The following is a 26,781-nucleotide window of genomic DNA, read 5'->3' on the forward strand; positions in this document are numbered from 1 at the left end:
CTTTAATTGTTGAATAACATCATTAAAGGGACTTTACGGAGTTTTTAATTTTTATGCTCGTGACTGCCCCCTCAGGCCAAAAGCGTAACGGCAGCTTCAATAGTAGGCTCGTGCACGAGGCGTGCATGCTGTACGTGCACACTCCTTAACGAAAATAACCGCTGAGACAGTCCCGTGTGTGTGTGTGTGTGTGTGTGTGTGTGTGTGTGTGTGTGTGTGTGTGTGTGTGTGTGTGTGTGTGTGTGGCCCGGAGGACAGAGGACAGGAGAACGCACAGCTAATTAATTAAATAATTTGGTTCTGTACCTTTCTCTTCAGCACAGCCGACAAAGGTTTATGATGGGTCAGTCCTCCTGCATGCTCAGATCATTCCCTTCCCTTGCTTGAAAAATTGTTCCAAAATGAAAGTTGAACCCACATCTTTTTTATCTGTGAATTCAATGCCGTTCGGCGAGTCTCAAATAAAAATTTGGGCGTCTTACTGTAAAAAAATATACCATTAATGTAAAAAAAGAAACTCTAAATAAACTATGTTCACATCCAGAATCAAACCCTGGTCTACTGCATGGGAGTCCGATGTTTTACTAGGTGAGCTAAAGTACCAGTGACATCCTCTGTATCTGTAACATTTATATCCTTGATGACAGCTGGAACAACGTTCAAAGAACGGTTCGGAGTGAAAATGGCTATTTTGTTGCTAATTTGCAGGAAATATCTAGAAGAAAGTTCTACAGAAAGTAGCTAAGGGTCCTCAGAAATGTAGCTAGCTTTGTCACTAGGCGTTAGGAACAGCGACAAAGTGGCACTGCCTCTCTCTCTGCTGCTAAAGCTACGGATAGCAAATGCTATGGGCGATGCCTGAGCGTGAACGTGCATGAAGCAGCCTGCTCGACCCGAGCATCTCTCTTTTTCTGTGATTTTACAGAAAAACAGGCAATCACAGTAAAAATGCCAGGGCTCATTCTACAGGACCAGGGCATTGCAGGGGAATGTATGAAGAAGACATTTATTATTTCTATACATGTTTTGGCTGTCACACTTCCATAATGCCCGTTTAAATCATTTAAATGAACGTTAAGTGTTTTCTTGTTTTGTTAAGATTTTTTAAATAGCTTTCATAATTTTTGTATTTTCACCACAAACACATTTTACTGACCTGCATTTGACTTCTTCTGCTTTAACTCCATCAAACATAATGAAGGATTCAGTCTGTGGACTAAAGAAGGAACATACAGAACAAAAAGTTTCCTCGCCGCCACGTAAAACCTGAGTGTCGCTGATGAAAGCAGCAGAAGTACGAGTGGTACCTGAACTCCACACAGGTGACTCTCTGATTATCAGTCAAGCAGCGGATTAATGACAATGCTTCAGTCACCATGGTGACGCTGCTGCTGACACTGAGGAAAAATAAATGTGTTACAGCTGGTAATAAATACACCCACATGACACATTTGTTGTTGTTGTTGTTGTTGATGATGTTATAAAAGACCACACAGACCAAGAGACATAAATAAAACCTAAAACTAAAAGCTAAAAACATTAAAACTCAGTAATATTGAAACTGATTGTGCAAAGTCCCAGGAGTGCATAAAGAAGTGTGTACAGTTATTGTGCAGAGTCGTTTATTGTTATTAGTTTTGGAGGCCTTAGAGTTGTTTTTGTTGTCGCTGCACAAAGAACAGCAGCCTCCCTCGTCATTTACACAAGCTTTGATGAGAGTGTTTATTGCTGCCTGGGTCGTATAATCTACCAGATGTTTCCATATTGCCAGAAATATGAATTTGCAATGGGGCTGCACAGTGGAGCAGTGGTTTGCTCTGTTGCCTTGTAGCAAGGAGGTCCTGGGTTCAAATCCCAGCCTGGGGTCTCTCTGCAAGGAGCCTGCATGTTCTCCCCGTGCATGCGTGGGTTCTCCCCGGGTACCCCAGCTGCCTCCCACAGTCTAAAAACATCTGTCAGGTGAGTTGGTCTGTCTAGATCAGGGGTGTCAAACTCACTTTAGCTCAGGGGCCACATTGATGAAAATCTAGTCCCAAGTGGGCCAGACGGGTAAATTAAAAAAAAACTTAGATTGTTTTCATTGTTTTAATACAATCAATATAAAACAAGGCTGGAGCCTGAGGACAGTATATCCAAAATAGTACAAGTACAACACCTGAAGAGTACTTGAAAATTTGAAAAAAAAAATTAATAAATAAAAAAACATTCCTTAGTGATTCAAAGTGCTCACAGATCACATGGCTAGATCAGTTTCATGCAGCACTTAAAGCAGGGGTGTCCAATCCTGGTCCTCGAGGGCCGGTATCCAGCACGTTTTTGTTTTAACCTGCTTCAACACACCTGATTTCAATCAGCAGGTGATTAACAGGCTTCTGCAGAGCCTGATGAGCTGCTGCACAGGTGATTCAACCAGCTAATCAAGCGTGTTGAAGCAGAAAAACCACAAAACCTGCTGGATACCGGCCCTCCAGAACCAGGATTGGACACCCCTGACTTAAAGTATATTTGACTCATTTTACTTTACATCTTTTAGCTTTCACCAGCACATCAATATCAGAAGTCACATCCTGAGTGGCGGCCAACTTCAGGATGTGATTCAAGTTCTTGTGTGAGCCTTGAGCGCAGCTTTGTTTTATTTATACTCATTACAGAGAAAACTTGCTCACAAAGATACGTTTATTTTCACTGCATTGTAAAGTATGAAAATAAAGTTTACACAACCATCTAGCGGGCCGGATTTAACCCGTTTGCGGGCCGGATGTTTGACACCCCTGGTCTAGATTATCCTTAGGTGTGTGTGTGTGTGTGTGCATGCTTGGTTGTTCTGTTTTTCCCTACGACGGACTGGCAACCTGTCCAGGGTGTACCCCGCCTGCCTGCTCGGAGCCCACTGGCAACAGGCACCAGCCCCCCAGCGACCCCGTGAGGATACGCGGGTAAAGAAAATGGATGGATGGATGAATTTGCAGCTAACAGACCTGAAGACATGTTGCTTTTAGTTTAGAGCCTTGACAAAGCTTTGTTCTGCTGATGAATGTAAACGCTGTGGAAATGAGCCCTGCTGGTCCACCTCAACGGGGATAGTTACTATAAGTAACTAAGGCTAGAGAATAAAATGTCCTGCAGCGACGGAAACCTTCTGCTTGTCTGATTATCGGTTTCTTCGTTTCTCTGGTCTTTCTCTCTACAAACACAAGTAATTCCAGAAAACCATGAAATCCACATTTCCATTAAAATAGTTCAACATTTGCATATCTACCCTGACCTTTCCCAGCAGCTGAGCTGGATCACAATCAGCTGATATCCATGTTTTTGTTTGTAATCTTTAGATTCACGCCCGCAGGTTTGAGTCTTACTCGAGTCTCTGCAGAGTCGACATATCTGGTAAGACTTTCAGCAGATTCCCGATCGCCTTCTCGCCAAAAGTGCATTTAGAGAACCTGAGGAAACAGTAAAAACATAAACGTAAACACTCAGTCATTCAAACCCAAACGCATCAGCCAGCCGTGACGAATCAGCTCACTCCAACTCCAAACCAGAGCGACACCGGGTCAGTCGTTTACATATTTTGGTGACATCAGGCGGGAGGACGCTGCTGCTCTTCATTCTGTAAAACACGAAATAAACATTCAGTTACAAAAACTTTAACATTTATTGTGTTTTATCCACCATTAGTCAGTTTAGTGCACCTGAACGCCTTTGTCGGATGTTTGTTGTCACTAAAATGAGAAAAAAAAATGAAAATATCTGATTAACATGAAGGTGTTGATGTGTAGATTCATGGTTTTTACCTGGAGTTGGGCCGGAGCTGCAGGAGCACCTGACCTTTACCTCCATCACTTCAGAAACAAATAAAGGAGACAAACATTTGGTCATGCACAGACTGTCTCTGTTGCTGTTATTTATTTAGATTTGTTATGTTTAATGTGACGTTTTGTTCAAAGCATTCAAATTTAGTTTGTGTTTTTTAGTTTTTACATCTGAATAAATGTGGCCTCTTGTTCCTTCCTCCACTGCGTTTCCTGCTATAATAAAACCTTTTTAAGGGCTCGGCCGTGAATCCGACGGTACCTGATGTGAACGTTGCACAAAGTGTAACTGGAGCACAAAGCAGCAGCCAGGAGAACCGCCCCGTCCATGCTGACGCCGTTCTCACTCACACTGAAAAGCAAACGAGAACCACGAGCTGAAGCGTTTACACCGGATCACACCACGGCTGCAGGAACCGGTCTGGTTCACCCTGGTGCTGCCCAACGTCCACCACCCCGGAAGAGGAGCAGAAAGGGTTCAGGGTTCAGATCCGGAACTTACTTGACTCTCTGGACTTTTTTAAAATGAGACAGAACATCCAGCAGCTTCTTCAGACCTTTGTCGCCTAAACGATTTGAGCTCAGGCTGAAAGTCCAGGAAACACAAAGATGTCAGAGATTCTCACCGGGTCACGTTTACAGGAAGGTGATCTGGTTTATGTGTCTTACTCCAGAACAGCGAGGTCGGGCGAAGTTCCTAAACTTTTCAAGACTCTTTCCAGATCTTTGGGCAGCAGATTACAGCAGCTGAGGCTGAGAGGAAACATTTCTGATGTTAGCCTGATTAAAACCAGATTTAACCAGACCAAAAGAATAAAAGATAAGAGGGTTAACCCTAACCAGTTAAATCACAAGTAAATAATAAGGTTGTTTCCATCCATCCATTTTCATCCGCTTATCCGGAGTCGGGTCGCGGGGGCAGTAGCCTAAGCAGGAAGGCCCAGACTTCCCTCTCCCCAGCCACTTGGGCCAGCTCCTCCGGGGGAATCCCAAGGTGTTCCCTGACCAGGTGAGAGACATAGTCCCTCCACCGTGTCCTGGGTCTACCTTTAGGTCTCCTCCCTGTTGGACGTGCCCGGAAAACCTCACCAGGGAGGCGTCCAGGAGGCATCCTGACCAGATGCCCGAGCCACCTCAACTGGCTCCTCTCAATGTGGAGGAGCAGCGGGTCTACTCCGAGCCCCTCCCGAATGACCGAGCTTCTCACCCTATCTCGTAAGGGAGAGCCCGGCCACCCTGCGGAGAAAACTTATTTCAGCCGCTTGTATCCACGATCTCGTTCTTTCGGTCACTACCCAAAGCTCGTGACCATAGGTGAGGGTAGGAACGTAGATCGACCGGTAAATCGAGAGCTTCGCCTTCTGACTCAGCTCTCTTCACCACGACAGACCGGTACAACACCCGCATCACTGCAGATGCACCAATCCGCCTATCGATCTCACGCTCCATCTTTCCCTCACTCGTGAACAAGACCCCGAGATACTTAAACTCCTCCACTTGGGGCAGGACCTCATCCCTGACCCGGAGAAGACATTCCACCCTTTTCCGACTCAAGACCATGGTCTCAGATTTAGAGGAGCTGATTCTCATCCCAGCTGCTTCACACTCGGCTGAGAACCGCTCCAGCGAAAGCTGAAGATCACGTTCTGATGAAGCCAACAGGTTGATAAGGTTGTTTATAAAAAGAAAACAATCAACTCATACAAACCTGAGTGTTTTAGACATTTCACTTCCAGGTTTGCCTTCAGCAAACCCAACTGATGCCTCGACTGGGTTCTGGAGTCTGAAACATAAAAATAAACGTTCCTCAGTCAGAAGTTCTGAGGAGTTTTCACGGGTTTGAAGAAACAGTCAACCTTGAGAGGGACTGGAGACTAAACTGCAAATAAGACGGGACGCTTTTCAGACACTTTGGGACTAAACTGGAACAAGAAAATGTGCATCACACCGTAAATGAGACGGATGGACGAGAAAAGGCGCAAATTAAGAATCTCCTCAGAAGAAGAACGCTGTTGGACTCCGAACCCGACTGTGTTTGTTTATTATTGTTGTTTCACGGATTCAACTGTAAATAAAACAAATACGTTAGATGAATCAGTCTTAAGCTACCTCAGTCGTTTTCATTCAATCCTTCAAAATAAGAGTCTCAATAATAATAAAAAACTAACCTGAAACTGCTTAGTTATTCTGTTTGTAAAAAAAATGCATTATTTACTGTTCAGATCCAGATGCAACCCAAGGAAGACATTTCTTGATTATTAAAACCTGAAGAATAAAATATCCATACTTTATTTACTCAAGGCATTATGGGTATTGTAGATCCTGATAATGTAACTTTATTTGAGAAATATTTTAACTTCTTTCTCATCGTTTTGTTGACTAAATCTTCCCTTTTGTCTTTTTAAACAGAATCTTATTTCAGTTTGGTTTTGTTCCAGTCGCAGCCCAGCCCAAAATTAAAGTGCATCAAATGAATCATGTGACTTCGTTTGTCTGCGTGTTTGATTTGCAGACATCTTTAGGGAAGTTTCACTACCTGATTTGCAGATCGGACACTGAGGGACACTCGGACAGCAGAGCGGTCAGAACCACCAGACCCTCCACCGATGTGCAGCTGCCGTTCAAGCTGAGAACAAGAGAAAACCTGCTAGATGCTGCAGTTTAATACAGCGCTGCCTCAAGTTGGAGGCTTTTCAGGTCTTACGTGATCTTCTCAGTGATGGTGAGCTTTGGCACAAACTGAGTCAGCGTCTTTAAAGTTTCCTCATCCCACTGACCTCCCGACAGGCTGGAGACACACAAGCAGACAACTTCAGTAAAATCTCCGATGTGTGCAGGAGGGTCAGACTCAATCAATCAATCAATCAAAATTTATTTATGAAGCGCTTTTCATGCAAATGCAGCTCAAAGCGCTTTACAATATTAAAAACAACCAGACAGCAGTCGGTTTCCCACCCCTCCCACACAGATTCACATAAGAGATGCCCTTTGTTTCTCCCTCCTCCCACCCTCAATCCCGTCCCAAGCAGATGCAAACTCCCGCACGCACGCACACACACACACACACACGTAATAGAGAAAGGGCAGATGGCTGAGTGCAGATGTAATTTATACAAAGAAGACGAAAACGCCATCAAAGGAGCCAACTGCACCGGGGGCACCAAGATTGGCAGCAACAGCCTTGGCAAGAGGTGAAGCACCCCGGCCGCCACAGCCCACCGCTGCCCCCGGGGCAGTCGGCCCCCACAGAGGAAACACTAGTTTACTAATGAGACTGAGATAACAGTTAAGAAACAAATTAAACATAAACAGCTGATAATAAAAATCTAAATAAAACACAGAGATAAAAGACAACCAAGTAGAAACATATAATTAAATGTATAAAATATTGTACAACAAAGTATTAAGACTGGTTAAAACTAATAATTATTACAAGTTAAAATAAATATGTGGGAAAATATGTGCTAGTTAATTAAAAAGAGTAAGTAATAAAACACTGATAAAATATATATAAATAAAATAAAATAAAAGGCAGGTTTCTGATGAAGGCACTAATCCTGATACTCCATCTGGGTCCGTTTAGGCCAGAGGTGGTTTGATGTGAATCTGAGACGATCGTCTACAACAAGGGTGGGGAACCTGGACCGTCGAGGGCCGCCATCGAACATATTTTAGTTTCAACCCTGCATCATCGCACCTGATTTCAATAAGCAGGTGATTAACAGGCTTTCGAGAGCTTGATGAGCTGCAGAACAGGTGAATCAACCACTGAATCAGAAGTGTTGGAGCCAAGACATGCAGGATACCGGCCCTCGAGGACCAGGGTTCCCCACGCCTGGTCCACAAAGTCAGACTCTCTGCTTCTTTGTTTTGATGCTTTGGGTAGAAAGTTTACTTACTTCAGGACAGACAGAGGAGGACATTTAGTCAGAGACTTGGCAAACTTTTGCATGTCAGGCTTGTTCCACTTCTGATTCAGCAAGCTAAAATACAAAAATGAATCAGTTCTACACAAAAATAATCAAAAAGTACAAAAACAGCTTTTGTTTCCAAGGTGACAGAGGTAAATAACAGCAATTATGTTGTTCCAGTAAAGGTTATCCCTGAATTTGTGGATCTCTCTGATCATTTCTAGTAAATGTTATCAGTGTGAAACGGAGCCAAAAGTTTAATCAAGCAGTAAAATCCTACCTGACTGCTCGTTCAGGATTCGTTTTACGGCTTCGGGTGGGAAACATAAAAGATGTTATAAATTAGTTGGATTTTTTTTTTATTGCTTTATTCTCTCAATCAACCATAAATACCTGTTTACGTCTGAGCTCTGAAGAAACGTTACAGTCAGCTCTTTGTTCCCACTGCAAGGACAAAAAGGGAGAAACCTAATCAGATAAGTTAATATTTATTCGTTAAATTAAAACAGTTGTCCAGAGTGTTTCCGTACTCTGCGTGAACTTGTTGAACGTTCAAACAAAACGTCATTTTCTCAACGAGACACTGGGCTGCTTTCAGAGACGCGTTGTTACGTCCCAACCTGGACAAACACATGAAGAACGTCTCTGTAATCCACGTCTATAAACAATCAGAAACAGCAGCAATGAAGGAGGTGTGACGTCATTATGGTCTCACGTTACGGAAAGCAGGTTTTGTAGTTTAGGGAAAATCTCAGCTACATGTCTGATTCCTTCGTCCTGCAGATTGTTGTCGCTAAAGCTGAAACACGAAACAAGACATGAACCGAGGGCACCATTTCAGATCTTCCTGACACATTTCTTTCATGAACCATTTTATTTTTGCAGCAATTACAAGGTGGAAAACAACAGTTTTCACTACTTAATTCAAGTCTTGAAACATAAAAGTGTGCAGCAGCTTGGAGCTATTTTAACTCATTTAGTATCCGCCGTGCAGCGATCGTTTCGGCGTGTGAGCTGCGTCATTTCTGGCAGGAAGTCAAACCAAAACAGAAGAGGCAGGCTGGTAAATGTAACAAAATAAAGAAATGTTTCAAAATAAAACACAGCGATTGATAAATGTGATCATTTTTGTGTATTTAAACAGACTAGAGAGATGAAAATGAGCACATACACACACTCACTCCTGCGGAGAAACATAGCTGTATTTCCATTCCATTTCTGTAGTTTGAATGCAGTTTTTACAACAAAAGATGAATTTAATAAATGTGAATACAAACAAATACGTTTATTTTAAAGGTAAATATACAACAGTATAGGGATGTCCCCGATACTGGTATAGGGATGTACCGATACAGGTATCGGTATCGGTGCAGATACCGATACGATACTGTATCGGTATCGGTAAAAGTTAACCGATACCAATGCATTTGCTTGAAAATGGCTTCACTGTAACTTGTCATTTCTGTTCACCTAATATTTTAGTTTTTTGATGATTTTTATTCATACATTTCACTTTTTATCTACCTCACAGCCTTTTCCTGTTGAAAGCAGAGAAGAAAATAATCATCATTGCATTTTTTGTGTGGAAGAAGTATAGGTGTCGGTAATCGGTATCGCGAGTATTCAGATCCAAGTATCGGTATCGTATCGGTTTGGAAAAGAAGTGGTATCGTTGCATCCCTACAACAGTATTGTACACCACCACAAACAGTTATTTACTTAAAGAGCAAGTCACCCCCAAATCCACTTCTTTTTTGCTGATTAACTATATAAATGAGTGTCTAACCATGCTGTAGACACATGCAGTCAATCATTTGGCACTTAAGTGCATCTTAGTTAAAATTTTAATATTCTGCCTAAAACTGTCATTGTTGCACAGTTGTCAGGTAAAAACTCTGCAATGCATTTAAATTTAATCTGCCATTGCTATAGGCTAAGAAGTACACTATGATGTCAGCTGGTACATTATGAGGTCACAATGTCGTGTGTGTGTGTGTGTGTGTGTGTATTTGTTAGTGGCTCCGCCCTTTCAGTCTGCCAGGCAACAACATTTTTTGCATTTTTCAAACAGGAAGTGGGAGTGGAGTAAGACTCTGGCAGGGGGTGACTTGCTCTTTAACCATTTAGAAAGGAACTGGTCTACAAAACAGCAGCAGGATCAGCGCTGTATCTGACATCAACAAGCAGGGCAAACTGGTCACACACACACACAGCAAGGGTACGGAGTGGGTGGGGGGTTTGGAAAACAGTAGGCGTGAGCAGAAGCGCTCGTCAAAAATTCTCGCCTGATGTGAACAGAGGAGGAGCGGACAGTGTGCATATTTCGTGAGCGTGGCGCTTCGCAGCTGGTGTGTTCTGGGCATCGAGGGGGGGGGGGGGGTGACTGATCCAACCTGCTGGGCCGGTAGACGAGGCACGAAACTTTATTGCACTCATAAAAGATATGGGGTCTATTGGTGAATTGGAGCCTAAAAGTAGGCACGCTATAACTCCATCATTTATCAGCACTTCACTCGAGAACAGAGACATATCTGGCTTTTGGAGAAACAGGAAATGAGCAAAAAGTAGATTTATGTTAAATTGTTATTTTTTTCACACTGGGGGGTTTTATAAGCTGCCTGGTGTCACATTTTACTGTTTATTTTTTACCAGGGAGGGTTACTATGAATTAAGATCCATGTGACTATTTAGAGAATGTCTGACTCACATTTTCTTCCTGGTAGTTTGGTAGAGAACCTGTAAGGTCACACCTCTAGACTCTGGTATGAAAGTTGCCAGGCAGGATTCATTCATTCGTTCATTCATTCATTCATTCATTCAAGGACCTTGGATTACACCAATCACACATACTTGATCTCAGTGATGGTGGCACATTCCTGCAGACCCGAGGCCAGACTCGCTGCCCCTGCAGCTGTCAAACTGGCACCACAAAACCTGGAAAAGAAGCAGATCCAATCATGAAGAAAGAATCACTTCTGATAAATCAAAGCAATAAAATGCAAGAAATGAAAACCTACTCAAATTTCCTCAGAGTTCTGAATTCAGGCAGAACGGTTGACAGCTTCTCTGCAAATTTATCACCATATTTGCGTCTCCGAAAACTAAAAACAAAAAAAAAGAAAATTGCAAATTAAATCATGCAGACGTGAATTCTGAGCTAACAGCTCGTCATTGCTTCCTGTTTGTTTTGTTCTCTAAACTTTGTGTGCATCAGCATGAACCTTCCCCTGAGTCCAGGCATGACTATACATGTCAGATATATCAGATATAAAGTTAAAACGTTGAGAAATTTCACCTCCATTGAGGTCAGAATTAGCAACAAATTGGTGATGTGACGTTCGCGAACGAATCAAATCTTTTGAACGCGTTTTCAAATTGAACGATGAGAGCCAAGTCCCTGTAGAGAGCCGTTCATCTTGTCTTGCGGTAACAAAACTCCCCAGAAGTCGGTAAAGCGCACCCGCTCAAACCCCACCCACCGCTGTGACGGGCTTAGGAGGAACCCTAACCAACCCCGTGCGTCCTCATGGACACTGCAGGAACACGTTGCTCTTAACAATCTTGATTTTTAGGTGGTTCTGGGTGTGTTTTAGGGATGTAATAAAATATCGATATGGCAATATATCGTGATATTTTTCCCAGCAACATTATATCGATATTCAAAAGCCGTGTATCGGAAATATTGATATGGCAATACATTGTGATATTTTCCCAGCAACATTATATCGATATTCAAAAGCCGTGTATCGGAAATATCGATATGGCAATATATTGTGATATTTTTTCCTGCAACATTATATCGATATTCAAAAGCCGTGTATCGGAAATATCGATATGGCAATACATTGTGATATTTTCCCAGCAACATTATATCGATATTCAAAAGCCGTGTATCGGAAATATCGATATGGCAATATATTGTGATATTTTTTCCTGCGATTATTACATCGATATTCAGAAGCCGTGTATCTAATTCCTGAAAGGATTTACATGCAAACATTTGTGTATTTTCTTTTCGTTTTGCGAAATTCAATCGCCACCCGCTAGTTGGCAGCAGTGTGCAACGGGTTTTGTTTCCACCACTGAAATGTAAATCCCTCCATCATGGTTCAGATACCTCATGTTAAACATGTTACGTATCAGTTTGGACTGTTTATTGAACATTCTTACAATTAATTCAGTAAAAAAATTGATTGTAACGTCTGACTGAATGTATCGCAATATGTCGTGATATATCGTATCATCTCCCCTGTATCGTGATATGTATCGTATCGCCAGAATTTCAAAAATACACATCCCTGGTGTGTTTCTATTTAAAGTTGTGCTTGAGTTGATGCTGAGGTCAACAGAAGGACGCTATGGTCATACTGGATAATTTTTTTACACTAAACTGCTTATATCCATCCAGAAGTCCAGCTGGTGTCATGGAGAACAAGTGTTGAGGTGTCAAAGAGCTCATCTAAGTCAGACATAAACTTATCTGCTGCTTCACTCCTCCAAACTGTTTAAAAAAGAAAACTTCTATGTTTAAATCTCTGAAAGCCTGTCAGCAGACATCGCTGTCCATCCACCTGAGGTCATGAATGTTCCGACACCAGGACAGGACATCCAGACACTCCAGGTCCATCGAACATGAACCAAAGTCCAGACCGGCGCCGCTGTCAGCTGCTGAGTTGACTACAAAAGCCAAAGCATGGATATCGTTGGGCCACAGGCAGAAGTTCCTCAGCTCCAGGGTCGGCCTCGCACTCACAACCTGCCGGGCCAGGTCCTGGTCCTGGCTCTCCTGGACACAGTGGCAAAGCTGCAAAATCTGGTCCCAAAATCAGGAGAAGAATTAATAAAAAGATAAAGGAACCTCTTTTATCGAGTGTTATTTTGTTCACATCACCTTCGGTCCCGTTAGAGTGCCAGGACACTGAGTTTTCAGTAAATCCACGATGCAGGTTTGGCGTTTCTGGACCCAGCTCTGGACGCCCTTTGAACGGGACTCCCTGGCAAACAGAACCAGGGCCTCAGTGCAGCGTGAGGACGCCAAACCACACACAAACAGGTACAGCGAGTCGGTAAACACCGACTTCTGGTCTGATTTAGTTATCCAACGAGTTTTCAGGCTGAATCTGAACCAGGAAGAGGAAACACTTCAGTTACATCACAACCTGGAAAAGTTAAGTAAAGCTCAGATCTGAGATCGGGGTTAGAAACCAAACACGTTTATTTAATTCTCTCACCTCTTCTTGAGCTGCTTAATAGTGAGGTCTTCACTCGTCATAATTCTCAGAGCAGCCAGAAACTCCTGAACCGTCTGGTGGACGAAGCTGTAGGCGCTGACGAGCTTCCCGTCGCCGCGTCTGAGCTCTACCTGACAGGAAAACATTAAAATGAACACGTAACGTACAGAGAATAAAGACTGATGCTGGTTAATAATCTCAGGCTGCAGCAGGGAAAGCAGATGCATGATTTCCCTTTTCTTCACAACAAAACTCTCAGATGAAAATATAAATCCAAACTAAGGGAAAAGTCTCATTATCGATGGAAAAAACACCTAAAAACAGAAACCAGGTCTGACCTGTCGGAGGAGTCCGGTCCGGACTGAAAACGCTAAAATATTCCCTGGAATGTCTTCTTTCATAAACAGGATCTTACTCTTCTCCAAACTTTCCCATGCCAGCCGACTCAGCTCACACAACTTAAATGAATACCGACTCAGTTCACGCAGACAGCTAGAGGAAAACACAACACAGGTGTGTTCATTCACATTTAATTAAACCCATATATTGTGTGTGTGTGTGTGTGTGTGTGTGTGTGCTTGTTTTTGTGTGTGTGTGTGTGTGTGTGTGTGTGTGTGTGTGTGTATGCTTGTTTGTGTGTGTGTGTGTGTGTGTGTGTGTATGCTTGTTTTTGTGTGTGTGTGTGTGTGTGTGTGTGTGTGTGTATGTGTCCATGCGTACACGCTTGTTTGTGTGTGTGTGTGCGCACGTGTGTGCGTGCGTGTGTCTGTGTACGTGCATACATGCTTCTTTGTGTGTGTGTGTGTGTGTGTGTGTGTGTGTGTGTGTGTGTGTGTGTGTGTGTGTGTGTGTGCGTACATGCTTGTTTGTGTGTGTGTGCGCACGTGTGTGTGTGTGTGTGTATGCTTGTTTGTGTGTGCGTGCGTGTGTGCATACATGCTTGTTTGTGTGTGTGTGCGCGCGTACATGATTCTTTGTGTGTGTGTGTGTGTGTGTGTGTATGCTTGTTTTAGTGTGTGTGTGCGTGCGTGCGTGTGTGTGTGCATGCGTGTGTGCATACATGCTTCTTTGTGTGTGTGTGCGTGCGTACACGCTTGTTTGTGTGTGTGCGCACGTGTGTGCATGCGTGTGTGTGTGTGCGTGTGCATGTGTGTGTGCGTGCGTACATGCTTCTTTGTGTGTGTGTGTGTGTGTGTGCGTGCGTGCGTGCATGTGTGTGCATACATGCTTCTTTGTGTGTGTGTGTGTGTGTGTGTGTGTGTGTGTGTGTGTGCGTGCGTGCGTGCATGTGTGTGCATACATGCTTCTTTGTGTGTGTGTGTGTGTGTGTGTGTGTGTGTGTGTGTGTGTGTGTGTGTGTGTGTGTGTGTGTGTGTGTGTGTGTGTGTGTGTGTGTGTGTGTGTGTGTGTGTGTGTGTGTGTGTTTACCTCTCAGGAAATCTCGAGGTCCTTGTCTGGTCGTTTCTTCCTCTTGTGTGAGGATGTCGGCTCAGGAAAGCAGCAACAACAGCGAGGTAGACTTGGGTTCGAGTTGTGGGGACTTCAGGTAATCCAGGTGAAATCTCTGATTCTCCTGCAGATCCTTCTTCCTCTCTCTTTGTGCAACTTCCTCCCCTTTTGCCTCCTTCTGGAGTTTGTGCTCTGTCTGTATTTTTGCTTGCCAGCAGCAAAAACTCCAGGACCATGCAGCAAATGTTGCAGAAGGCAGGGATGGAGGACATGGTGAGGAGGTGATGATTAGAGAGGAGGAGATCTGCTGCCTCTGTTTGAAGACTTCCATCTGACCCGTGAAAATAGTCATTAAGACAAAAACTAGTTTTAATTCAAAGTTAACTCAAACTCAAGTGTTTTCTATTCAATTGGACAAAAAAACTTAGGTTTTAACCTCTAATACCAAAGTATCCATCCACATATTCTCTTATCTCCTGCTGGTCCCATGGCAGCAGCTCCCCCACTTTGTCTGGTAATCCATCAAAATCGGACACATCTCGCACACGACAGGTCACCAACACTGTGCTTCCTGGGAGAAGCTGACGATTCAACAACCCTGAGAGGAGGTCCGTGACAGGTAGAGGTTCCTCTACGTCCAGAGGCTCCGTTTGTCTGTGGAACTTCCAGCGAAACTCGTCGTAGCCGTCCAGAACCCAACAGCTTTGACCTGGATTAGAAAGGAGGTAGTCCACGACGGCTTGCTGCTCCAACAAAACAAGAAGATTCAAGGACTCAAATCAACCAGAGAGCTTCAACTCTGAGTATCAGTGGTTTAAAATTCTCCTAGAAAGTTGAAGAACTGTGTGAGGCTGCAGCTACCTTTACGTCGTCGTTCAGAGGAGGGGGGAGACAGTGCTGGAAGAGCAGATCTGACAGGGACACGGGGGACGACAGCAGGTTGAGCTGACAAAACTCTAACAGGACAAACAGGGTGGATGAAGGGATGGGGCCCTGGAAGAAAAAGGTGAGAAAAAGTCAGACGAATGGTTATTTTCTCTCTGAGGAACTTTCTCTAATCTAAATTCAGAAGCTCTTAGCCCAGTCAGGGGGCGTCCAAAAGTCCTCTGAGGGGCACGTTTGGAAACACAGATGATGAAACAAACTCTAATTAATTAGAGGCAGTCATCGAAGTTTTCTTTCATATTTGTTTTTGCCATTTGTAATGTTTGCGTGTCTTTTCCGGAGTTGCTGCCTTTTAGATAATATAGGTGCATTCAGAAGAATAGAAAAAAGTTCAATAAATCCAAGTTTAGTTTAACTTTCATCTCAGTAAAATAAAGTCTGCAGCAGGGGCGGCGTTAGGCCCGGCTACTTGGGCTCAAGCCCCGAAGGTTTTATGAAAAGCCCCGGATCTAAATCGCGGAAGTAGCATGCAGTACCAAAGTCCAACAGAGAGGGAGCAGCTGGCAGTAGTTTGTATACAGCCTGCCTGAGCCTCCACCACTGAAGAAGAAGCCCTTCAGCAGCCGGCTTCTTCTGCAGTCTCTGTCTGAAACGCATGAGTGAAGATGGACATAAGGACGTTTTTTAGACCAAAAGTGCAACGACAGAACCCCAGCTTTGATGAGACTGGTGCTGACTCAGGTTTGTGAGTCTTATTTGAAAATATTTGTTGTGCTGCTGGTTTGCCTAAAGTTAGCTTATCAGGTAAAGTTGTTGGAGAAAGAAAGGGAATATTTACTATCATCTCACACTAAACACTAACAGGAACAATACTCTGCCCTGAAAATGCTTCATATGTAGCTTCAGATTAAAAATTATGTGATACAAGACATATATATATGATGTTGACTAGTGCGTGTCACGTGTGTGTGTGTGTGCGTGTGTGTGTGTGTGTGCGCGCGCCTGTGGGTTAAGCCCCGGATCTTCTTCAGTCCCAAAGCCGCCCCTGGTCTGCAGCATGAAAACACAACTACAATTACAGTGATACGGTATGCATCTGATGTTATCTGCAACACTGGTTTCTATGAAACTGATCAAATAAACTTTTAATGAATCGGATGATTTTTCTAGAGCTGCAACGGCTCTATCCTTTAAATGAAAACGAGACTTCAGAAGAACGGGAGCTTACTAATCCATCAGCCCACTGCTGCCCAAGACAGGACATAAGCAGCGTTCTTCCTGATCCAGCCGGTCCACAAAGAAGCATCACTTTTCCTGCACATCCCTGCAGGAAGGACTCCAAAGTCAGTCTGGACTCCAAACACCCGTAATCCAAGCCAAGCTCTGGATGGGGAAGGAAAATGCAGATTTCTCAAGATACGAACAAACCTCAACCTTAGAAACTTCATTTTTAATACAAATTTTCTAACTTTATTTCTATTTTTCCATTTTCTTATAATGAATCAGCTTTGTAGCTTTTCGGTGGTGCAATAAAATAAGCAGGAAAATCCTCCTGACCTGGTGTTCTGCCCCCTCGGTCTGCAGATCCGGGGGTCCGATCGGGTCGCTCCCTGCCCCTGTTTGCAGCTCTGAGGCCGACCCAGACCTTTTCCAGCTGCACATCCTTCACTAGACCTTCAGACACGTTCTTCCACCTCCTCTGATGAAAATCTGTGGCTGCTTTGATGTACAGCTCCCAGTAATCTTTCAACAGAAAAGGTTTGGAAGCACAAACTAAAACTGTAAATGATATGGTTGGTTCGTGCACGTGCACGTTCGTGTAATCGTGTGCCTGTTGTACCGATCCGTGGGCGTTTAGTGAGCTGCTCCTCCAACTGCAGAGATGATGGCTCCTGATTCGTTACGCTGGGAGTCGAATTTTCACCTGTCAGAAAAAAATTAAAACATCAAAAACTGTGTAAAAAAGACTTTATCAAGAACTTTGCACTGAACAGCTTCACTTTAGTCGTGAGTTTTGAAAAAAATCCTAAAAAATCAAAGTAAGGAGACTTGGGGAATTCAGAATTGCACAAAACGAACTTTTGCTTTCTTTTCCAGCTGATTGGTTTAATCTGCTGTGAATCCCGCTGCAATAAAACTAAACAAAATAAAACTTACTGATATAAATTGTTTATCTACTGAGTTCAATTATTCATTAACTTCTTTTGTTTGATGAAATGAAAAAAAAACTGTTTCAATCAAACAGCAAACATTTCAAAATAAGAGTTGCCAGGCTAAAAGATAATCATTACACATTACGGAGTTCAGCGCTGACCTTTGCCCGTCTGTGTCTGCAAACATCATGAATCTGTTACCTGGACTTGAATGTTTTGCACAAAAATAATTGATGAAATAAGATTTGAAAATCTGCCATTCTGAGTTATTTGGTTTGATAAAGTCACATGGCTGCAGCAGCCATCTTTAATTTAGTTGATTCCATCTAGTCTCTTTCTGTGAGTTTTATTTAAATGAGTTAACTGATTCGTGATATTTGGCTAAAACTGGCAAATCAATTAGTGCCAAAAGGCTAAATCAAACCACAGCTTCTATTATTAATATTAGTAGTAGTAGTAGTAGTAGTAGTAGTAGTAGTAGTAACAAATGACTATGTTTTTTTGAGAAAAACAGAGAACTACCAAAACCAGGTTAAACAAGGCAACTTCTAGTTAGGCTGTACAAACACACACACACTAACACACACACACATATGTACACACACACAAGCACTCACACACACATATGTACACACACACACACACACACACACAAACACATGTGCACACACACACATACTCACACACACATATGTACACACACACACACACACACACACACACACAAGCACTCACACACATATGTACACACACACACACATATGTACACACACACACACACAAGCACACACACACATATGTACACACACACAAGCACTCACACACACATATGTACACACACACACACACACACACACAAGCACTCACACACACATATGTACACACACACACACACACACACACACAAACATGTACACACACACATACGCACACACACACACACAAGCACTCACACACACATAAGCACACTAACACACACACACTCACACACAAGCACTCACACACACATACGCACACACGCACACAAACATATGTACACACACACACACATATGTACACACACACACACACACACACACACACAAGCACACACACACATATGTACACACACACAAACATATGTACACACACACTCACACAGACACACACACAAGCACTCACACACACATATGTACACACACACACACACACACACACAAGCACTCACACACACATATGTACACACACACACACACACACACACACAAACATGTACACACACACATACGCACACACACACACACAAGCACACTAACACACACACACTCACACACATGCACTCACACACACACACGCACTCACACACACATATGTACACACACACACACATATGTACACACACACACACACACACAAGCACACACACACATATGTACACACACACACATATGTACACACACACACATACACACACAAGCACACACACACATATGTATACACACACACACACACACACAAGCACTCACACACACATATGTACACACACACACACACACACACATATGTACACACACACACACACACACACAAACATGTACACACACACATACGCACACACACACACACACACACAAGCACTCACACACACATAAGCACACTAACACACACACACTCACACACAAGCACTCACACACACATAAGCACACTAACACACACACACTCACACACAAGCACTCACACACACATAAGCACACTAACACACACACACTCACACACAAGCACTCACACACACATACGCACACACGCACACAAACATATGTACACACACACATGCACTCACACACACACACGCACTCACACACACATATGTACACACACACACACACACACACACACACAAGCACACACACACATATGTACACACACACACACACACACACACAAGCACACACACACATATGTATACACACACACACACACACACACACACAAGCACTCACACACGCATATATACACACACACACACACACACACACACACACAAACATGTACACACACACATACGCACACACACACACACAAGCACTCACACACACATAAGCACACTAACACACACACACTCACACACAAGCACTCACACACACATACGCACACATGCACACAAACATACGTACACACACACATGCACTCACACACACACACGCACTCACACACACATATGTACACACACAAACATATGTACACACACACACACGCACTCACACACACACACATACGCACACACACACACCCAAGCACTCACACACACACACACTAGGGCTGCAACAAACGATTATTTGGATAATCGATAAATCGGATGGGGTCTCGACACGATTAATCGATTAATTGGATTACATGGGGAAATTTTTAAAAACTGCTAGGGAAATGTTATTTCTCTCCTTCCTTCACTTTATTTAACACAACATTATTAGAAAACAGTTCAATAGCAGAAAAACAACATGCCATCACCTAAATTGTCTTATAAGGTGTATAGACAGAGACCCTAAGCTACATCTATCTGTGACCTAAAATGCTTGGTCCAAGTTAAACAGCTTAAGGGCAATTCTCATCTGTTTTGTTTGATCTCATCTGTAGACATTTATTATAACTGGGGATGTCAAACAACTAATTTTTAAATGTAATTAAACATAGGCTGTGAATTAATCAAAATTGATCACTATTTCCAAAAATGACTGAAAAAATAAGTTGTCACACACTCCATGGAAACTTTCAGAGAATCCACAAATAGTGGCTTTCAAATGGTTTTGTTACTTTTTGCAAGTTTAGAAAAGCAGCAGATGAGACAGCATGTCTGATAATTTAGTTTTTCATCTGATAATATTAGAAAATGTCAGTGATGTCTGAGGGGCTTTTATAAACACTGTATTACTAACACTACTGGAGAGGGTATGAACTACACAGAGGCTTCTGGGGAGCCCAGTTATGGGGGGGGCAGGGGGGGCGGCATTTTGCCTTGGCCCCCAAAATGTCTTAAAACGGCCCTGGGTGTGTGACTGAGTGTTGAAGGTGATCTGAATTGTATCAAATTTATAAATATTACATGTGTATAACTTATTGTTTTATAGGTAAAAACGTGTAGTGGAGATAAATCTACCTACATTTTACTTTTCAACACTTTGTTTTGTTTTCTTGTTTTTATTGAACTATTTTCCTGTCCTGTCTGTCTCTCATCTTCCTGCATCTCCTCTTAATTCTCCAGAAAAACTGCTGCCTGGATTCTTACTTTTTCACCTCATCAGTTACTTCTGAGCAGATCAAAGGGATCTCCTGACTGCAAAGCGCAGAGCGCGTTTTCGATGCTGCGTGACGTGACATCACCGCAGCACAGGTGATGAGCTCCACAGTAGCAGAGCACTGCAGGCACAAATAAGACAGAAAATAGACAACATGTGCAGACATGAACGATCGTGTGCTAATTATAGTTTTTTGGTTGCGCCACTTTGAGAATGGACCGTGCGCTGGAAGCAGCAGCCTGGATCGCTGTGCAACAATGCGCTGTGCCGCTCTCTGCTCAAAAGAGTCCAAAAATGATATAATATAGAAAACTTTTCTCCGGTTCCCCTGGATGTGTAGGATATACAGCTCCCCCATAATTCGATCCCTGCTCCTGGATGAAAAGCCGGACATTTTCATCAATACAAGAACCCGCAGTCCGGACGCGTGGACAGAGAGTGAAAAGTGGACACGTCCGGGGAAAACGGAACGTACGGTCACCATAGTCCTCATAAAGCGGGAAATTATAGATACAGTATTGTGCTCGTGCCCTGGGCCCTTTAGAGTTCGTGGGCCCTGGGCAATTGCCCAGTTAATCCGGCCTTGGGCGGAACCGGTTCGCAGCAGCGCGAGTCCCCCCGCTCATCTAATAAGCGTCGCGCTCACGACTTTAGACTCTTTTTTTACGAGCTTAGGGTATGTCTAGCCTGTGTAATGATCCGGGACTTGGATGAATAACTTTTGAAAAGTTTTTAATTTACCCGGACACAGAGTTCTCTCCTTCCTCGCTGATGATCCCGACATGCTTGCGTTTAAGACGCTGCATCATCCCGTGCCATGCTAAGTCTGACCTAAACGTTGCAGGTAACGAATGTCTTCGCCTGATTTAACTGAAAATGCTCCCAAACTTAAAAAGCTTTTACTTTTTTGACTCTCGCTGCTTCTGCCATGTTCCTCTTCCAAACACCTGCCGGCTCTCCCTCGCGCTGATCTGTCTGCGCGCAACGGCGGGCGGGAAGGGGGGGCGCTTTTGGAAGAGTTGTGCGACACAACGAATCGATGACGCAATTCGTTGCCAACGCTTTTAGTAATCGATTTTCATCGAATTTATCGAATCGTTGTTGCAGCCCTAACACACACACACACACACACACATGTACACACACACAAGCACTCACACACATATGTATACACACACACACACACACGGGGACACTCTCCCACTAGGCCACAGAGCTGGTAACAGGTTAGTAAAATCTGCTGACACCGTCCCAACTCACTGCTCGCATATCCTGCCACAGACAGCAGCCTGGACTCCAGATGCATGGGCATGTTCTCACACATCACACAAACGCTCTGAAGGAAGTTTCTGCATTCTGCAGCGCTGGCCCCTCTGAAGTACTGCAGCAGGGCGTTGACATGGTCCACTGAAGCTGCAGCAGAACCGGTGGATGCCTGCTCATCATGGCGGCCCGCTTCATGGGGCAGCATTTGGCAAAGAGACATGATAACTGATGGAGACTGACTGCAGAGGATCTGAAATAGTTTAGAGGACTCCTGAACCAGAACACACTTCACATTTTCATCATCAAGCTCCTCCTCATCCATGGTCAGACGCCATCAGCTGAAACACAAAAACATTCAGCTGTTGGTTTAAGCAACACAAACTGCAGATTTGTGCAAAAACAATATGCTTTTGGTTTTTTTTACTTAAAGGTTTTGTTGTTTTGATTCTATTTTATTGCTTTATTGTTTATTTTCCAAATAACTAATCAGCTGTCGTTGTTTTAAATGTGCTCTAAAAATAGACATGACAATAACTGTATGTAGCATGACATGATTTTCTGGAGCTTTTTTGCCATATTGCTTGAAATGCTTCACGTACTGATGGCAACTAATGAAGTAAATATTTAGTGAAACATGAATTATTTTAATAGCCTCTGAAACGTCAAATCCTGGAAAATCCTAATCCAATCATTGTGAATGTCTCATTCCTGCAGGATCCATCAAACTGCCCACCCTCTGCACATACCCAAGCAGGAATCACACGTTCTCATCTTGGAGCAGCTGAACAGGAAGTGAAGCCAGAGCCAGGCTGCATTAGCTAGCATGCTAATTTATTATCTGGTTATGTAGCCTGAGCGAAGTTTAACAAGCCTTGTCCTCCGTGTTGGATCTCTGATATAGCTCCTAGTGGCTTCTCTGAGTCCAGAGAGCTCCTGACCGGCACCAAACTATGAGGAGTCTGTGATTACCTGGAGGCTCCGCAGCTAAGGCGTAGGTGCGCTACGTCAGGAAATATGGCAAAAAAGATGCAACGAGTCAAAAGGGAAGGATAGCTTTATGTTTATATGGTTGTTTGTTCTGGGGGCGTGGTTTGGGGGCCTGGGGCGGGGCCTGAAGATAGGGGTTGGACCTTTGAATATTGTTTTTTCAACATATAGGCTACTTCTCTGTAGAGGATTATCACTGCTTCATAATAAATGCAGACAGAATAATTCAGCAGTATTTCACCACATTTAATTTCCAACCACGACGTTAAAATTTTTTAAAAAAATTCTAAATGTTGAAACTGATCAACGTGCATAGAGATAAAAACAAGATTTACTGATGATTGTGGATTAAAATGTTCATTCAGTCTCACCATCAAAGACAGTCTTGAGACCTTAGATCTCTTTACCCTACTTTTATTTTGATAGGCAGCCGTCTGGATCTGTATATTTAAAACAGACACATTACGTTTGACCAGCCCCCCCCCCCCCCCCCCCACACCCCACCCCCCACCGCGCGCGCGACCCCTCGTGGACAAAGCGGGTTCAGACAATGGATGGACATTACGTTTATAACCGGTGATTAAAAATTTGCCTTTATGCATTATTAAACAAATGACTAGAAACGGAAGTCATGTCTGATATAAAAATCTTCATTTTTGTGGTCCAACCTAATCCATGATGCCATCACGTGCTGTTGGTGCCTTTTGCGCGTCGCTGCTTTTGCGTCAAACTTGGAAACACTTTAATCGCTTTATCCACCAACACGGAGCTTCTACTGGACCCGTCCTGTGGTGGGGATGTGGGGACCAAAGCCTGTCGGTGGGGACCGACAGGGTGGGTTTTCAGAGCGGTTTTCCTTTGTGGCATGAGTCTGTCCTGAGGTAACCCCGGGTCGTTTCAGGTCACCAAGCGCAGAGCAGTTTTTAGATGGAGCAGCAGGACGCGGCGCTCCTCGTTCTGTGCCTGTTAGAATAAACCATCGACATTCATATAAACCCAGAGAAAAGAGACTCACCTCCGCCTGTCGCAGACTGCATCTCTCTGCTGCCAAACTTTCTGTTGCAAAACGAAACCACCAACTGGCGAGCATCATTTTTGGTTTCGGTTAGATGCTGGGTTAGATCGGACTTCCGGTGTGACATAAAGGTGACGCTCGTCCGAAAGCTGGCTGCGGGAAGCGTGGCGGTTCGCTAGCGTGGCCAGCCAGACTCTCTGTTTAATTCTGCACAGAGGCTGTGTGTGAATCAAGAACTGTGTCAGTCTCTGTGCAGAATTAAACAGAGAGAGTGGCTCGCTGCGTTTGATGATCTGATTTCTGCTGCTGCTACTCAGGATTTTAAAACTTGAACTCATTGTCTAAATAATTTTAACACTGTTATAATCACCATTGTTAAACGCAACAAGAATTTGGGAATTAAGGCGAATTTTCCCTTTTGAGTGCTTGTTTGTTTGTTTGTTTGTTTGATTGGTTGGTTGGTTGGTTGGTTGTTTTTGTTAAAAAATACGTGTCTGCAGTCAAACGTTTTGGATGAATCTCTTCAAAATATGCTTCAAATTATGAATAAAAAATGCAACCATTTTCAACAATAAATATGTTGTTAGCTTTTATGTTTGATTTTTAAGGAATCTACAGGAAGTGGTAGGAAGTTGGATCTTAAGCTTTATAAAGGCTACATATCCCTTATAGACAGGCTATATGGAAGCCCATTCCCGCCACTCAGATAAAAAAATTATTATCTCATAATTATGACTTATGACTTGAGATACTAAGTCATAATAATGAGATAGCTAAGTCATAATTATGAGATAATATTTTTTTATCTGAGTGGCAGGAATGGGCTTCCATACAATTCAAATCAGACTGATTGCAAGTAATTAATTTTAAAGTTTAAGCAAACTGTAAGAAAGAAACTGATTATTTTTGTTGTATTTGGCTTTTATTTGACTCAGTTCAGTAGTTTATACATTCCTTGTGAAATATAAATACTCTGTTTTCTTGTTTGAAACAAAAACGTGTAAATTTTTTAAAGTCATTGTGTCTTTACTAGATGTACTTGAATATTTATTTGTCTTAAACTAATAGTTTTATAACTCACATGTTTGATTAGATATTAAAAAATTATGGATAAAAATTTGTAACCAAAGATGTTTATTTGATATTACCTTTTAATCCATCCATCCATTTTCATCCGCTTATCCGGAGTCGGGTCGCGGGGGCAGTAGCCTAAGGCGAGATGCCCAGACTTCCCTCTCCCCAGCCACTTGGGCCAGCTCCTCCAGGGGAATCCCAAGGCGTTCCCTGGCCAGGTGAGAGACATAGTCCCTCCACCGTGTCCTGGGTCTACCTTTAGGTCTCCTCCTGGTTGGACGTGCCCAGAAAACCTCACCAGGGAGGCGTACAGGAGGCATCCTGACCAGATGCCTGAGCCACCTCAACGGGCTCCTCTCGATGTGGAGGAGCAGCGGGTCTACTCCGATCCCCTCCCGAATGACCGAGCTTCTCACCCTATCTCTAAGGGAGAGCCCAGCCACCCTCCGGAGAAAACTCATTTCGGCCGCTTGTATCCGCGATCTCATTATTTTGGTCACTAGCCAAAGCTCATGACCATAGGTGAGGATTGGGATGTAGATGGACCGGTAAATCGAGAGCCTGGCTTTCTGACTCAGCTCTCTCTTCACTACGACAGACCGGTACAACGCCTGCATCACTGCAGATGCAGCACCAATCCGCCTATCGATCTCACGCACCAGTTTTCCCACACTCGTGAACAAGACCCCGAGATACTTAAACTCCTCCACTTGGGGCAGGACCTCATCCCTGACCCGGAGAAGGCAATCCACCCTTTTCCGAATCAAGACCATGGTCTCAGATTTTGAGGAGCTGATTCTCATCCCAGCTGCTTCACACTCGGCTGTGAAACGCTCCAGCGAAAGCTGAAGATCACGTTCTGATGAAGCCAACAGGACGACATCATCTGCAAAAAGCAGAGACCTGATCCTCAGGCCACCAAAACGGATGCCCTCCACACCTTGGCTGCTCCTAGAAATCCTGTCCATAAAGGTTATGATCAGAATCGGTGATAAAGGGCAGCCTTGGCGGAGTCCAACTCTCACTGGGAACGAGCCCGACTTACTGCCGGCAATGCGGACCAAGCTCTGACACCGGTCATACAGGGAGCTAACAGCCCGTATCAGAGGGCCTGGTACCCCATACTCCTGGAGTACCCCCCACAGGACCCCCGAGGGACGCGGTCAAACGCATTTTCCAAATCCACAAAACAGATGTAGACTGGTTGGGCAAATTCCCACGCACCCTCCAGGATCCCCCTAAGTGTATAGAGCTGGTCCAGTGTTCCACGGCCAGGACGAAAACCACATTGCTCCTCCTGAATCTGAGGTTCAACAATCCTACGGACCCTCCTCTCCAGAACCCCTGAATAGACCTTACCAGGAAGGCTCAGGAGTGAGATCCCCCTGTAGTTGGAACACATCCTCCAGTCCCCCTTTTTAAATAAGTGGACCACCACCCCAGTCTGCCAGTCCAGTGGGACTCCCCCCGATGTCCACGCAATATTGCAGAGCCGCGTCAGCCAACACAGCCCCACAACATCCAGAGCCTTAAGGAACTCCGGGCGGATCTCATCCACCCTTTGAGTCTTACCACAGAGGTCTCCATAAAGGGTGGGTAGTCTGAACTGTAGTTTGGTGCACAAGCACAGACCACAGTCAGAACCCATCCCACCACATGTAGGCGGAGGGGGGCTACCCTCTCATTCGCTGGGGTAAACCCCAACGTACAGGCACCAAGATGGGGGGCA

At 43.8% G+C, this 26,781-nt stretch overlaps 1 protein-coding gene across 3 annotated transcripts in view; it reads right to left on the reverse strand.

Annotated features, from left to right (window-relative positions):
• The window catches only part of nlrc5 (NLR family, CARD domain containing 5), a 38,267-nt gene extending 14,113 nt beyond the window's left edge, over positions 1-24,154 (reverse strand). For 2 of the 3 annotated variants that reach the window (XM_015965189.3, XM_070550514.1), the window contains exons 1-31: positions 23,979-24,154; positions 21,971-22,314; positions 17,126-17,209; positions 16,843-17,028; positions 16,514-16,668; positions 15,262-15,393; positions 14,837-15,143; positions 14,380-14,731; positions 13,290-13,443; positions 12,952-13,082; positions 12,612-12,840; positions 12,292-12,533; positions 10,738-10,821; positions 10,571-10,654; positions 8,436-8,519; positions 8,251-8,340; positions 8,114-8,164; positions 8,001-8,030; positions 7,709-7,792; positions 6,514-6,597; positions 6,346-6,435; positions 5,518-5,592; positions 4,479-4,562; positions 4,312-4,395; positions 4,072-4,161; positions 3,792-3,839; positions 3,690-3,719; positions 3,524-3,607; positions 3,357-3,440; positions 1,308-1,397; positions 1,157-1,216 (exon numbers count right to left, since the gene is read on the reverse strand). In XM_015965189.3, coding sequence (XP_015820675.3) covers positions 1,157-1,216; positions 1,308-1,397; positions 3,357-3,440; positions 3,524-3,607; positions 3,690-3,719; positions 3,792-3,839; positions 4,072-4,161; positions 4,312-4,395; positions 4,479-4,562; positions 5,518-5,592; positions 6,346-6,435; positions 6,514-6,597; positions 7,709-7,792; positions 8,001-8,030; positions 8,114-8,164; positions 8,251-8,340; positions 8,436-8,519; positions 10,571-10,654; positions 10,738-10,821; positions 12,292-12,533; positions 12,612-12,840; positions 12,952-13,082; positions 13,290-13,443; positions 14,380-14,731; positions 14,837-15,143; positions 15,262-15,393; positions 16,514-16,668; positions 16,843-17,028; positions 17,126-17,209; positions 21,971-22,298 — 3,710 coding nt within the window. In that variant the 5' untranslated portion in view covers positions 22,299-22,314; positions 23,979-24,154. The remainder of the gene's footprint in view (positions 1-1,156; positions 1,217-1,307; positions 1,398-3,356; positions 3,441-3,523; positions 3,608-3,689; positions 3,720-3,791; positions 3,840-4,071; positions 4,162-4,311; positions 4,396-4,478; positions 4,563-5,517; positions 5,593-6,345; positions 6,436-6,513; positions 6,598-7,708; positions 7,793-8,000; positions 8,031-8,113; positions 8,165-8,250; positions 8,341-8,435; positions 8,520-10,570; positions 10,655-10,737; positions 10,822-12,291; positions 12,534-12,611; positions 12,841-12,951; positions 13,083-13,289; positions 13,444-14,379; positions 14,732-14,836; positions 15,144-15,261; positions 15,394-16,513; positions 16,669-16,842; positions 17,029-17,125; positions 17,210-21,970; positions 22,315-23,978) is intronic. The other variant, XM_070550515.1, reaches the window with a different exon arrangement.
• Between the last annotated feature and the right edge of the window lie 2,627 nt (positions 24,155-26,781).

Source organism: Nothobranchius furzeri, chromosome 4, assembly GCF_043380555.1.
Source record: "Nothobranchius furzeri strain GRZ-AD chromosome 4, NfurGRZ-RIMD1, whole genome shotgun sequence".
Taxonomy (NCBI): domain Eukaryota; kingdom Metazoa; phylum Chordata; class Actinopteri; order Cyprinodontiformes; family Nothobranchiidae; genus Nothobranchius; species Nothobranchius furzeri.